Consider the following 15,440-nt stretch of genomic DNA (forward strand, 5'->3'; position numbering starts at 1 on the left):
TGTGGGTCGCTGGGATGTTCTGGAGAGTCTTGATTGTCCACAGCAAGCCTTTAGGACTTGTTTCCAGGGTGGCCCTGTGGTATGTCAGTGGGTGCTGGGGGCAGGGAGAAGGTAGGTGGGGTTCTGCATACACTTACGATTGGGCCATGCTGGGTTTAACGAAGCTCAAACAGGCTTCTTTACACGAGGATATCCTAGGAGCCGTGTCTCAGCCTTGAGGGACCTTGCGAGAGATGGCTAGATTACGGCGCCTTTTCCAAACTTATTTGACTTCAAAATACCTTTCTGTTTTGTGTTTAAGGTTTTGTGTTTTTAAACAGCTTCAGTAAGGTGTAATTGACATGCACACGCACATACTTTAAGTGGACAATTTGATGTTCCGGACATATGTATGTACACCCGCGAAACCATCACCACAACCAGGAAAATAACCATATCCATCACCCCCCAAATTTCCTTGTGCCACTCTGTCACCCGCCTCCGTCTCACATTCCCAGGCAACCACTGATCTGCGTCCTGTTGCTATAGACTTGTTTGTATTTCCTAACATTTTACATAAATGGAAGCATTCAGTATTTATTCTCTTTGTCCGGCTGCTTTCACTCAGCGTGATCATTTGGAGACTCGCCTGTGTTATTGTGCGGACCAATACTTTATTCTTTTTGTTGTGGAACAACATTCCATTGTATGGATATATCACAATTTCTTTTTTAAAAAATATGTCTTTATTGATTTCAGAGAGAAGAAGGGAGAGGGAGAGAGAGAGAGATAGAAACATCAATGATGAGAGAGTCATGGATCTGCTGCCTTCTGCACGTCCCCCTCTGGGGATCGAGCCCGCAACCGGGGCATGTGCCCTGACTGGGAATCGAACCCCGATCGCCTGGATCCTAGGTCGATGCTCAACCGGGGAGCCATGCCTGGCCGGGCTATATAACAATTTCTTCATCCCTGCACCTATTGATGGTCATTTGGTTTGTTTCCACTTTTTGGTTGTTACAAACAAAACATTCATGTCTATATGACCACATGCTTTTATTTCTCTTAGGCAAATAAATAGAATGGATCATATGGTATGTGTATGTTTAACTTATTAAGAAACTGCCAAACTTTTCTCCAAAGTGGCCGTGCCATTCCATATCCCCATTAGCAATGTCTGAGAATCCCAGTTGCTCCACATTTCCCCCCAATATTGGTATGGCCCATCTCTCTAATTCTAAGCAGTCTAACAGGTGTGTTGGAGAATCTCATTGTGGTTTTAATTTGCATTTCCCTAATGACTGATGATGGTGAGCATCTTTCCATGTGCCTATAGGCCATTTGTACATTTTGTTGGAGAAATGTTTATTGAGATACTTTGCCCATCGCTTTAATTGGATTGGTCATTTTGTTGTTGAATTGTGAGAGTTCTTTATATATTCTGGATACTACACTCTTATGAGCTATATGATTTATGAATTTTTCCTCCCACTCTATGGATTGTCTTTTGACTTTCTGCCTTTTAAAAAAATAACTGGGTTACTTATATTCTTATTATGGAGCTTTGAGAATTCTTATATATTCTGAATACAAGTGCTTTATCATATATGTAATTTGCAAATGTTTTCTCCCAATCTGTGAGCTGTCTTTTCCATTCTCTTAACAGTGACTTTTGAAAAACAGAACTTCTTAATTTTGGTGAAGTCTAATTTATCCATTTTTTCTTTATGGCTTGGTGTTTTTGGTGTTATTTCTTAGAAATCTTTGTTTAACCCAAGGTCACATAGGATTTTCTCCTGTGTTTTCTTCAGTAAGTTTTATAGTTTTAGGTTTAACATTTAGGATTCTGATCCATATTGAGTTGGTTTCTGTAAGTGGCATGAGTCTGCAGCATCATTTGCTGAAGACTATCCTTTCTCTGCTGAATTTTCACCTTTGTCGAAAATCAGTGGACCACATAGTATGAGTCTATTTCTGGGCTCTCTATTGGGTTCCATTCACATATCTATCCACCCTTATTCCAACACCATACTGTCTTTTTTTAAAATATAAAACGCGTTTATTTGAGCAAAAGGAGCTGCAGCCCGGGAGACACAGATTCAGGTAGCAACCTAAACTGTGTTCCCAACACCACACTGTCTTGATCACAATAGCTTTATAGTAAGTCTTGAAATCAGTGTAGAAGGAATCTCCTTTTTAGGGTGTGCCATGAAGGATTCTTATTCTTGGAAACATCCCTTGGGAAATCCCGTTTACAGAGGATCATCTCATTTTCTCTGGGTTCCCCTTCTACCTCCACCGGGAAGCGGGAATTAGGGCCTTGGGTGGGCCACGCGTGCCTCCTTTGGGCCTCAGTTTCCTCACCCCTTGGCACAGGGCAGCCAACTTGTGATACCTTTTGGGGTGCTGGGAGAGCTCAGTAAGAAGATGCTCGCAGTGCCTGGACAGACTAAGCATGTGATAACTGGGGTCTCCAGGTGGGTGCTGAGGTTCACCTGGGAGCCAGGATGGGACTCCCCATTTTGGTCTCCTTGTTCTCAGCAGCACCCGGAGTGTCAGCCCACCCCAGGTCCCCAGGCAGCAGATGAGTCAGATATAATGCTGGCCACAGAGCCTTCTTGCACCTTGGACAGCGGTGGACAGCGCCTGGAAGACAAGCCCCCCAAGGAGGCAGGCAGCCCACACATTAGGCCACAGGGGGCCCTGCCAGAGCCTGGCCCAGGGGGAGACAAAGGCAGCTCCCAGGAAGCACTGCCCCTAATACCCACAACAACTCCGGAGGAAAAGACTGACAGCTCCTTCCCGCCGCCCACGCCAGGACCTCACACACCCAAAGAAGGGTAAGCCACCCGCTGATGCCACCCCCGCCCCACTCCCTGACCCCGGCGAGACTGCTCTGCCTCTGAGTTCCAGGGGAGGTGAATTCTAGTCCTGCCTGCTCCTGAGCCGGTAGAGGGCCTGGGGCAGGTCCTGGCTCCCTGGGGCTCTCTTTCCCATCTGTATGATAGCTCTAACACGGGAATTCTTTGTTCTGTGGGCCTGCACGTGGGCCATGCCCCACATGGGGATGTGAGGGAACGAGGAGCCCCTCTGAGACGAAAAGGCCAGGGGGGTGAGGCTGGGGTGGTGGACCTTTGTCCTGGGGGCTGAGAGAAGGGCAAGCCTTGAGCTGAGCCCCTCCCCCACGGGGGGTCTCCCTTGTTTAGGGTCAAGGCTGTGGAGACCAAGCCAGCACCAGGGCCTGTTCCTCTACCAGTAAGTAGAGCCAGAGTGGGGATGGGGAGGAGTGGGGGGAGGTGGGATCCCGAGGAGGAAGGGGCAGAGGCAGAAATGGGACAGTGTTGTGAGTGAAGCTGGGGAAGGTGTGAGCGTGTTTGTGTGAGTCTGCGTATGTGTATGTGTGTGTGTGCATCTGGGTGGGGCCAAGGATGCTCTTACACCTGGAGCCCTTGGGTTCACCCCAGGTTGTGTGGTGGCTTCTTCCACATCGGCATAGATTTTTTCCCACCTATTTGCTCTCCATCACAGCACACAACCCAAAGCTTCCCCGGACATCTGGGAGGCTTCCAACCCCCTCCCAGTGCCCCCACCTCTGCCTCTTTCTGCTCTGGTCATTGGCCAAACCCCGGCCCTGGCTAAACCCAGCCACCCACTCACCCCCCACCTGCATGTGAGTTCAACACGGTTGGAGAAAGACTCCGTCTTGCGGATGAGTTTCACTCTCAAGCAATACCGCCAATGTCAGAAGCTCCTGGCAACCCTCTGCTGTTCCCCGGCCATGCTGCCTCCCCTTCTGCTCCAGGATGTCATTTCACGGCAATACTCTCCTTGCCACGCCTCTGGGCTGGTGATGTGGCCTCATGTGTCATTGACATGAGAGAAGTATCAGACGACAAGAAACACCGCATCTCCCCACCCCCATCTCCACCACCCCTGCATGCATTTGGTTACAATGGAAGCCATGAAGATGGTCCCTGACCCCATCAACTGTTGGTCCCCCACTTATTCAGCAGATCCCATCCTTTATTCCCTCTCCCCCTTATGATCAATTTCTCCATGTCTACAGGATCAGTCCCATCAGCATACAAAGATGGGTTAGTATCTACAATATTAGACACCAAAACGTCAAGGAAAGATGTTGGGGCCTTGGCATCAACCTTCTCTTGAGCCGAGCACCTGCCGGGAGCCAAGCTCAGTGCTGGGTCCTGGAACAACCGAGGAAGTTCTGAGACAGACCCCTACCCTCCTGGGGCTCAGAATCAGGATCTGAGCTGGGGCCTTGGACTTTGGCAGCCCTGAGAGTCATGGGAGAGGTGATGTCAGACTGGGCTCATGGCTGCCACCTGGGATCCCTACCTGGGAGCTCCCCCATCACAATGGAGTAGAAATTCCAGAACTGCTTTTGATGTTTGTTTGTTTGAAGCCTGACAGAAATCCAGCATTTGTCCTTAATTCAGGAAAACAAGAGTCTGGGAAGTAGGGTCTCCCTCCTGAGCTGCAGAATCCTCAACAAGAATTACTTTGTGCTAAGTGCTTTATTTGCATTAGCTCACTCCTCAGATGTCACTGAGAAAAGGGACATGACCAGAGTCGTGGGTTAACACAGATTTATTGAGGATGATGCACCAGTCATGACACTGGGGACTTAATGTTGAATGGAGCTTACGATCTAGTTGGGGAAGAGACTATTAACATGTGGACCAATGACTAGTTTCTCTGTAGACAGCTATAACCAAGTCAGGCTGGACAAGGGGAGGGACTTGGAGGGGGATGGTAGATTCTCTGACGGAGTGCTCAGCGGCCCAGAAGGTAACATTTGAGTCAAGGCCCAAACGACAGAAAGGACCAAGCCATGCACAGATCTAGGAGAACATTCTGGGCAGAGCCAGCAGTGGTGGCAAGGCCTTGATGGATCCAAGTTTGTCAAGATCAAGTCCAGAAGAAGGCCAAAGTGGGGGGGGGGGGGGGGGGGAGGAAGCTAAGGTGGGAGGGGATGGGAGATGAAGTCACAGGCATGGTGGGGGCAGATCACCCAGGGCCTTGACGTCCCAGGTGGGGGTTTGGAATGAACTCTAATTCTACACTAAGTCATTGAAGAGTTTTAGGCAAGAGAATGTAAGTTTTACATTCAGCAAGAGCTGAGCTGATGAAAGCTGGAAACACTGATGTAGTAGCTGGGTGGATAATGAACTTGATATGGGGGGAGGGCAAGGGCGAAGACAACAATTACACACTGGACAAGAGGTGGTGGATGGCCTGACCAGGGTGTTAGCAGCAGAGATGGGGGATGTGTACCAGCAGGACTTGCTGATGGGCTGCAGAGTGGAAAAGTTAAAGAATCAAAAAGGCCTCCAGGTCTGGGGCCTGAGCAGCAGGCGGTGTCCTTGACCGAGGTGGTGATGCTGAGGAAGGAGCAGCCGGGAGGAACCGACAGTTCTGCTTTGGTCGTGCTCCAGACGCCCAAGAAGGAATGTCAAGGAGGACAGCTGGAGTTAGGAAGGATAAGAGGAGCCAGGATTAGAGACGTGACTGTCAGAAAAATGGAGATAACCTCTAGGAGAGAGGGAACACAGCCCAGGAAGGAGCGTGAGGATAAACCCCTGGGTCTCCACCCGCAGCAGGTAGAATGGGAGAGAGAGGTAGAGCCAGAGGAAGCCAGAGAGGAGTAGCCAGTCTAGAGGAGGAAGTGTTTCCAGAAGGATGGGTGGTCGTCCGTGGACTCCGAGGAGGGCAGAGATCTGCCCATGGCCTTGCTGGAGCAGCTGTGGGGCGTGGTGGGCGGAAACCTGATTGGAGATAGCAGGACAGTGAAGATGGAGGACAGCTGCATCTTAGGGAATTTTGGTCCAGAAAAGAGCAGAGAACTGGGATAGCAGCTGGAGGGGTTTGTGGTGTCAGGAGAGTACGTTTTCTTTTAAAGAAGAAAGAACATGGCTGGTGGGAGCAACCTGGTGGGGAAGTAGAGCTGATACTTTGGGAAGAGAGGGTGTGTGGCAAGAGCTGCATCTTTGAGAGAAAAGGCTGGGCTGGAGCCTGCAGGACACGGCCTGGCTGGAGATGGGCTGGGGACAGCCACCCCTGTAATGGGAGGGACAGATGCAGGAGGTGGCTGGACGGCTGAATGAGTGAGTGGGAATTTATCGAGTGCCTACCATCTGCCGGGTGCTGGGTAGATGTGGATAATAGAGGTGGACAGGGCCCCTGCCCTCGGGGAGCTTACCCCTGGGCAGGCCCCCGCAGGCTGCGCCGATCGCAGTGAAGGACACAAGTGGCGGGACCCAGAGTAGCTCGAGACCACAGCTCCTGTGAGAGCCGGGAGGCGGCAGAGCCCAAGTCAAGTGCAGGGGACACATGGGTTGGGAGCCTAGTGGGGTGCACGGGAGATTTGGGGGACATCCTCCTGGGGCCCAGAGAGGAAGGGGCCGTGTGAGGATGCCCTGGAGAGTGGGTGGGATGAAGAAACTTTGTGGGACAGTCTGGCTGGCTGGAGGCTGCAATCCCCTCCCCGTCCTGCCCCCAGGAGGTGAGGGACTTTGGAGAGAGAAGGGAGCTGGACTGTGCCCTGAAGCAACCTCAGGAGCCCACAGCGACCACCGGTGCCCAGAACCTTGGGCGCACCTGCCAGGGCTTCATGAGGTGCTTGCTGGAGGTAGAAGAGGAGGAGGCCACCCATCGGAGGGCCACCAAGGTTCGGGCCCTGCAAAGCCGCAAGTCCCCCAGGACCCTGACCCCTATGACCATTGCAGGCCCGCTGGGCAACGCAGCCTCAGGCCTGCATCTGACACTGCCTCAGGCCCCTGCCTCGGCCTCCGCCATGGCCCCATCCTGGGCCCGGACGCCGGCCCCTGGGCCAATCCCTGGCCCTGCAGGAGCCCCGGTCCTGGCCTCTGTACCTGTTGCGGTCCTGCCCACGCCCACCCCGGACCTGGGCTGGAGAAGGATGATACTCTTGCACCAGGGCGGCGAGAGGAGCCTGAGCCACGCCAAGGCCCGGTAGGAGCCGCCCCAGGAAGGTGTCCAGGGTCTGGGCCTCTGTCCCCTCCTCTCTGGCATCTCTCTCCTGGACGATTCTTGTCCCTGTCACTGCCCCGTTTCCTCGTGTGTCCTGCTCTCCATTTCTCATCTCTGTGTCCTCTCTCCCAGCTCCGTGTCCCCATATCTAGGTCTCCTTTCCCATGTCTGACCTCGGTTTTCTTCCCAACGCCCGGGGACGATGGGTGCGTCTTTTCTCGTGTCCCTCACCTCTGCCTAGATCTTCCTCCGGGTCACTCCGCCTCTTCTGGCTTCTCTCCAAGCCTCCCCCCTGGGGTCCTGCCCATGACCTCCTCTGCCCCAGCTTCCCCCGCCCCCAGCTCTGGGGCAGCCTTGGGCAGGGGCAGGGACAGGGCAGGTGGCTGGATGTGCACCCAGGGCAGTTCGTCCTCTGCAGGCAGGAGCTGGAAGAACGCTGCCTCCTAAACTTGTACCAGAACTGGGAGGAGCGGGCGGAGGAGCACCTCACCCTGAAGCAGGAGGAAGGTGAGGCCCCGCCAGGGAAGCCCCTCGCAGGGCCAGGCGGAGCCCTCGGGCCTTTGGGGTTCATAGACCTGGGGTGGGGTGGTTCGCAGATCAGACCGCTGCCCTGTGCCCACCCCAGTCCTGTGTGGTGGGCCCAGTGGGGTATCTGGCTGGGGGACAGTGCAGGGTGGGAGGCTGACCCGAGCGCTTACCGTGAACCTGGAGCCGCCTTCTCACTTGGGTCTGTTGATTCTACCCCGCATTTTTCTGTGGGCTGAGACACCAGACATCACACCCGTTAGGACAGGACAGGGCCTTTGTACCAGTTGGCACTGCCCCGGGGCTTTCTCGGCATCCTTCCTGGCCCTCTGCTCGCGTCCAGACAACTGAAGCTCTCCTAGGAGCCATGGCCATGCAGCTAGGGGACCACAGCGCACCGAAGTCAAGGTGCAGACTGAGAGTCAGAAAGACCTTTCTGGCCGCCTAATCTCTGAGCCTGTTTCCCCGACTTTACAAAAGGAACAAGCCTCCTGCTCTTGCGAGGCTGTCGTGAGGATTAAATGAGAACGTGGCCATAAAGGGCCCAGCGCAGTGCCCGGCACATAGGGGGTGCTCCTGGCGCAAGGCGAAGGCTGCTAATTACTTAGCCTGCCGCATGGGCTGAGCCCGCACCTGACCTTGCGCAGAGCGCGGAGCAAGTCCTGGGGCCACCACCCCCACTTTCACTCCTGTGGTTCCTGTCCCTCCACCTGGCCAGGCTAGTAGAGGGCACTGGGCAAGACGGTGGCTGGAGGGGACAGGGTGAGTGTTGGAAACAAGGTCCCCACCCCACGGGACCCCACTGCCCGCCCCAGCCTTCCACAGCTACTTTGAGGTCTTCAATGGCCATGGCGAGGTGGACGCGCGCAGCCTGGAGAACGTCCTGCTCCTCGTGGGCATGTCCCTGACGCCGGCCCAGGTGAAGGACGCCCTGCTGAGTGCCGACATCGACGGTGAGTGAGGGAGGCTTCGCTCTGAGTCCCGGGGTGACAGCCCGTCCCGGGGTGACAGCCCCACGGGCAGCCTGAGTCCTATGCAGGACTGCGTTTAAAGGGCCCGGCCCTTGGTTTAATGCTCTGCTGTCCCAGTCTAAAATTTTCTTAAAAAATATGTTTTTATTGATTTCAGAGGGAGGAAAGGGGAGAAGGGGAGAGAGAGAGAGAAATATCAATGATGACAGAGTCATTGATCGGCTGCTTCCTGAAAGCCCTGTACTGGGGATTAAGCCCGCAACCCGGGCGTGTTCCCTGACCGGGAATCAAACCCTGACCTCCTGGTTCATAGGTGGACACTCAACCACTGAGCCACGCCAGCCAGGCTAGAATTAAAAAAAATAATTATTGATTTGCGAGAAGAAGGGAGAGAGAGAAAGAAACAGATATCTATTTGTTGTTCCACCTATTCATGCATTCATTGGTTGATTCTTGCATGTGCCCTGACCAGGGATCAAACCCACAGCCTTGCACATTGGGACAACTCTCTAACCAACTGAGCTACCTGGCCAGGGCCAGTCTAGAAATTCTTAATAATGTTTCCTGCCATTTTCATTTTGCGTGGGACCCCACAAATTATATAGCTTGTCCTGGCCCTGAAAGTTAATACTCCCTGAGCACCTACTCAGTGCCAGGTTCTGGTGACTTGGAGGTGATGACCAACACCTACCTCCTGACCCCAAGATGTACATGATCTCTGAGATCTCTTACTTTTAGGCCCTTGTATGTGCTTCGTTGGACAGTCCCCTGTGACTTGGTGACTCATTTTACCTACTGTATGACCTTGGATGAGTCATTGAAGTTCACCAAGCCTCAGTTTCCCTATCTGTACAATGGAGCTGATGGCAATAACCCATCTCACTGTGCTGCTGAAAAAATTTAATGAGATAGTACAGGCAAAGCACTGAGCAAAACACCTGGTGTACAAAATGCATCCAGAAGACATTAGCTGCTAGTATTACACATGGTTTGGTTGGCTAGATGCAGGACATGGGAGCTGTGGAGGGCCTGGGCTCTTGACCATTGCTTCCTCCATCACTGTACAAATGCGAATCTTCACACACAAGACAAGAATTGACACCAGCTCCATCCCTACGTGACCCTCGGCAACAGGCCCATCTGTCACAGGGGGATAAGTGTACTGAGCACCCCCAGAGGGTGGTTTTAAGGATTAGAGATTATTCATTCATTCGTCAGGCACTTCAGAGAACATTTGCTAACACCTACCTGTCTTAAGCCCGGAGAACACAGTGCAGAACAAAACAGGCCCAGTTCCTGTCTCCCAGGACCTCCTTTAAATTCCAGATCTTCTAAGTGTGTGGTTGAAGTATGGGTTTTCATTTTTTTTTAAATATGTCTTTATTGATTTCAGAGAGAGGAAGGGAGAGGGAGGGAGAGAGAGAGAAACATCAATGATGAGAGTCATTGATCTGCCTCTTGCACACCCCCTACTGGGGATTGAGCTTGCAGCTGGGGCACGTGCCCTGACTGGAAATCCAACCGTGGTCTCCTGGATCCTAAGTTGATGCTCAACAGCTAAGCCATGTGGGCCGGGCTGAAGTACAGGGGTTTTTATGAGAGTGTTTGATGGGGGATCTGACCTGGGCTGGGCTGACTTCTCTGAGGGATGGTCAAGGGGAAGTATTAAGTGAAGGAGTTGGAGGGTGGTAGAGAAAATTCTAGGAAGAGGAAGCAGCATGCTCAAAGGCCCTGAGCAGGGAAGCACGTGGCCCCTGGTGGGAGAGCAGGTTAGTGCTGGAGGAGCCTGGCACTGGGTGAGGCTGGAGACAGGTAACAACCAGGTCTATCGGGGCCCTGAAGGCCAAAGTGGGACTCAGTTTGAACACACGTATTCTCATGCCGTGACTAGCACATGGTAATAATACTAATTGCTGACAGTGAGCATGTATTATGTGCATGGCCCTGTTCGAAGTCCTTTGCCTCATTTTATCTCCCATGAGATAGGTATTATGGTTATCCTCATGCTATAGACGGGACAACTAAGGCCTAGTGGCACTAAAAGACTTTGTCAAGGTCACACGAATAGTAAGTGGCAGACCCAGACTGCTGTCTCCGGGACTCAAGTTCTGGGAGCTTCTAACCCAGGGGATTTTAATATTTGCCTTCTACTCACTCTCCTGTGTGCACCACACTTTCTGCATTGACTATATGTTACTTTTATCATCAAACCCAATGAATAAATACTAATAATCATGCTGGGGTTGCAATGCCTGAAGCCGCTGTGGAGGGCCCCTCCCATCCCCTATTCTTCTGGCCTCTGCAGGAGATGGTCACGTGGGCTTCAAAGATTTCTTGGCCGTAATGACAGACACCAAGCGCTTCTTCTGCTCCGTGGGTGAGCAGGGGTGAACCCAGGGCAGTCAGAGCTCGGAAAGGGAACAGGTGGATGGGGGTGGGGAGTACCCAGAGCTAGCAAATGGTAATGGCAGCCACCATCCCATGTCCCCAGAACAGAACGCCCTGACGGACATGGTTTCCCGGGATCCCCACACTCTGTTCTTTGAGATCCTGTCCCTGCTGGTGGAGATGCTGGCCTTACCCGAGACAGCCTTAGAGGAGATCACCAAGTGAGTAGGGCTGGTTGTGGGGAGGTGGAGGGTTGGGGACATAGAAAGAGCACCTAGTCTTTTGGCAGCTGAGGGCTTTTGATAGTTAGAGGACTCTTAGTGGGACGTGAAAGAAACCCAAATAAAACTGGCTTAAGCAAAAGGGGAATGTATTGGCTCACATAGCTGTTCAGGGCCTCGGGAATGGATGGCTCCAGGAGACCAGATACCATCAAGGCGTTTTTCTCTCTCCTGCTCATCTCTGCATTGGCTTCAGGCTCAGCGAGGCTCTTCCCAGAGTGGGGATGGCAAGTGGCAGCCCCATACTCACACTGTCTTAGTTTAGCAACCACGGCAGCAAGAGACATTTTTCCTTACAGTACTTTAGAGCAATCTCAGAAAAGGGGTGTGATGGAGCCCGCCTGGGGCCAGAGAACACAGAGAGGGAAGCCTCTCCATGTTTCCAGGGTGGGCCAGTGGTTTATCTAGGGAAGAGATGGCTACATACAAAAACATCATGGACACTCGAGGGCTAGAAGCAAAGGGTGAGGGCAGAATGCCCCAGAAGGCCTGTCTGTCACACAGACGCTTGTCCCTGTCGCTCAGTAAGTTGGATCATTTTTTCCTACCGAGGACCAGACCTTTCCACATGGGGTGGGGGAGGGGGGATGACTGCAGTTGGCTCCAGAAACACCGCTTAGCAACCCCGAAGACAAGAGATCTACTTTCCTTCCAATACATATGACGCTGAAGAACATTGTTTTTTAAAGCAATAAAACATGTCCCTAGTTTAAAAATAGATTATTTCCAGTAACCTTGAAGCCACCATGTGCTCCACCCCCAAACACAAAACACTCTCCCCCCCCAAAACGAACTCACCATCACGCCCTTGCTTTTTGTTTTAAAAAGGCACTCCTTATTTTTTCCGTCATTGTTTACTGAAAATTTCAAACATACAGCAAAGTTAAAAGAATTTTACAGTGAACAACACAGACACCCTCCCTCTCAGGAGTGGGGAACCTTTTTTCTGCCAAGGGCCATTTGGACATTTGTAACATCATTCGCGGGCCATACAAAACTATCAACTTAAAAAAACTGGTTATGACAAAAGCTCCCAGATTTATTGAATTTTGAGTCCCACTTGCAGTTGCCTTGGCACAGCCAGACCAAATGATTTCGAGGTCCGTATACGGCCCACAGGCCCAACGTTCCCCACCCCTGCTCTAGGTTCTACCACTGCAATGTTGCCATACTTGTTTTACCTTCTATCTACCCACCCTCTATCTAATTATCAATCCATACTGTGGTTTTTTTATTTGTTTCAAAATAAATCATAGTCGTTTCCCTCTAAATGCTTCGGGTATACGTGACATTAACTAAGGGTCAATATTTGCTTAGAGCCTTTTGTTTCTGAGGCGTAATTTCCATTCAGTGAAACGCACAAATCATCCTGTAAGTCTCCACAAATGCCCACACCCGACAACCCGAACCCCTCTCAAGACTTACAGAACTTTATCACGGCTGCAGAAAATGCCCTCATGACTCCGAGCCCATCCCTCCAGAGGCAAGCCCTCCTCTCAATTTTTTCCTTCACAGATTGTTTTTGCCTGTTTTATGACTTCATATAAACGGAAACATACAGTACGTAGTCTTTTCTATCTAGCTTCTCTCACTCAGCACAGTTGTTCTGAGGTTTGCCCACGCTGCTGTGGGCATCAAGTCCTCCCCTTTTTACTGCTGAGTAGTACTCCACTGTATGCATGGACCAGTTCGTTGATCCCTTCTTTTACTGACAGACTTCTGGGCTGTTGCCAGTTTGGGGCTATAATAAAGCTGCTCTTAACATTTTTGTACAAGTCTTTTTGTGGACATACCTTTTTATTTTCTGGGATAAATATCCAGAAGTGGAACTGTTAGGTTATAGGGTAGCTGTATTTTTACTTATAAGCAGCTGCCAGGCCTTTTCCCAGGTGGCCGGGCCAATTCACACTCCTCCCGCCGGCAGGGGGGTTCTGGTTGCGCCGCGTCTTGTGCAAATCCAGTAGTCACTCTTCAATTTATTCATTCGGGTGGGTATGTAGTAGAGCGCTTTTTAAAAACTCACATTTGTCTCTATTCCTGAATACTTTATTTTTGAACTTTATATGAGTGAACTCATACTAAAAGTCTCCCATTACTTGCGTTTTTCCTCAATGTTCTTCTTTTGGGGGGGAGAAACATCGATTTGTTGTTCCATTTTTTTATACATCACTGGTTGATTCTTGCATGTGCCCTGACTGGGGATCAAACCCGCAACCTTGACATATCAGGATGCCGCTGTAACCAACTGATCCACCCTGCCCGGCTCTCCTCGATGTCAGGCTTTTCGGATTCATTCATGTTCTTGTGCATAGCTGTAGCTCATTCATCATTTTCACTGCTACCTACTAGGAGGTAGTATGACTATATGACAATATTTTTATTCATTCTGCAGAAAGAGATTAGGGCTATGTTCGGTTTCCAGCTATGGCAGAAACGGTTTGGATATTCTTGTATGTCTCCTGGAACACATGGGCAAGAGTTTCTTCAGAGCAGCAGTTTCCAAGCTTTTTGGTCTCACAATCCTTTAAACTCTTGAAAATTATTGAGGACACCAAGGAACTCCTGTCAATATTTTCTATATTTCAACTTAAACTGAGAAATTTAAAAAATACCTGTTCATTTATTTAATGTTAATAACCCCATTACATGTTAACATAAAAAACATTTTAAATGAAAAATAACTTTCCCAAAACAAAACAAAATAGGTCAGTGAGAATGACATTGTTTTACAATATTGCAAATCTCTTATCGCCTGTCATAAAAGAAGAGAGCTGGATTCTCATCTCTGCTTCTGCATTCAACCCATTGCAATACGTTGTTTTGCTTGAAGTATATGAATAAATCTGGCCTCACACATATATGTAATTGGAGAGGGAGTCTTTTAATAGTCTTTTCATTAAATAGCCACATGTCATGTGCATATTTTTCTTTGATACTATACCAAATTTGACAGGTGGTAGTGTCTTAAAGGTTGCTTGCAATATGGAATCTGAAACCATAGCAATGAAGTTTTCAGACTCTTTTAAATAAAAAATCTATTGGTCTGCCTTGTAGTTTGAATGGATCTTTTCCCATGAATGATTTTGTAACATGCATTGATCATTTGGAAAATACTGCGTTATCTTCCAAATGTTGACATATTTCATTATAATTAGATGTACATTATACATGTAATTATGTCACCACTAATATCACAAAAGTGTTAAAGCCCTAGAAGTGTTGTGGGTGGTTGTAGTTCGCCCATTTTTGCTGCTATAAGCTATGCTGTGTATGAACATTGTAGATGCTTGTGATGATCGGTCCAAGTTTTCCAAAATTCTAACTTTTACTTGAAAGCTTTGATTTTATCACAGACAACAAAAATGCCGTGTCAGTTTTTATGGAAGTGATGGGCTCACTTCATATATTTTGGGGAAAATATCAGCCAAAACCCAAAGAAGAATAGCCTTAGTTTGTCTTCTCTTCATTCAATGTGGAGGGAGGTCCAACCTTCCTTTCCCCCTCAGAGCTGCCCACTGGGACTGGCTGAGACGGATTAACAGGAGAAAAGCATACGGATCTTATTTACATGCACACGGGCACCCTCACAAGGAAGGTGAAGACTCGAGGTGACTGGGCCCAAGTGCTTGTACAATCAGTTGAACAAAGGACAACTGTGGAAAAGTTACTAACACGTGCGGGCATTTTAGTTACTTTTAACAAGCTCTGTTTGTACAGAGTTCTCTTAGCCAAGGCTCCCTGTCTCTTGTGACAAGAATGTTTCCCCTCCTGGCACCGGGTGGGCACCTTTCTCATGGAAATTTTTCCTCTGGCTTTCAGAAAGAGAAAGGAACGTCAGAGTGCCCTTTTTTAATCCACTGTTTTTCAAGTGCCTTTAACTCAAAATAATCAATACAAGGTAGTCCATTTTGGGGTGGCATGTCCTGAATGCCTTTGTCACCTCTGCCACCTGAAACTTCTCAAGAAGTTTCACATATTAAAAGCTTTTTAAGAAAAAATTCTGTGGAGAGAAATTCGAGTTAAGAGCTCTGTAAGAGGGGGAGGAAAACACAGATTGGAACAAGCAGAGGACAAACCTGAGCACGGCGTCCCATGTTTCAGGGGTCAGTCCTCAGTCCTGAGGACAGGTCAGTTCAGTTAGACTTTGCGGCTCACCTGCGGGGGCGCTGGCGTGGGTGGGAGTGGGCACCACCCAATGAGGCCTGTGTGTGCTGTGATAAGGCATTTAATGAGGGCCATTTCTTTGAGAGGAAAGAGAAACAGAGGTTAATGGTTAGTACGAATT

The 15,440-nt window shown here is 50.0% G+C and overlaps 1 protein-coding gene across 1 annotated transcript in view; it reads left to right on the forward strand.

Moving 5' to 3' along the window:
• The window catches only part of SPATA21 (spermatogenesis associated 21), a 28,140-nt gene that overhangs the window by 3,973 nt on the left and 8,727 nt on the right, over positions 1 to 15,440 (forward strand). Inside the window, exons 4-10 of the mRNA XM_016219011.2 lie at positions 2,521 to 2,819; positions 3,186 to 3,234; positions 6,500 to 6,972; positions 7,409 to 7,497; positions 8,331 to 8,468; positions 10,792 to 10,863; positions 10,978 to 11,095. Of these exons, the coding sequence (XP_016074497.2) occupies positions 2,521 to 2,819; positions 3,186 to 3,234; positions 6,500 to 6,972; positions 7,409 to 7,497; positions 8,331 to 8,468; positions 10,792 to 10,863; positions 10,978 to 11,095 (1,238 nt within the window). The remainder of the gene's footprint in view (positions 1 to 2,520; positions 2,820 to 3,185; positions 3,235 to 6,499; positions 6,973 to 7,408; positions 7,498 to 8,330; positions 8,469 to 10,791; positions 10,864 to 10,977; positions 11,096 to 15,440) is intronic.

Source organism: Miniopterus natalensis, chromosome 9 (genome assembly GCF_054644295.1).
Source record: "Miniopterus natalensis isolate mMinNat1 chromosome 9, mMinNat1.hap1, whole genome shotgun sequence".
Taxonomy (NCBI): Eukaryota; Metazoa; Chordata; class Mammalia; order Chiroptera; family Miniopteridae; genus Miniopterus; species Miniopterus natalensis.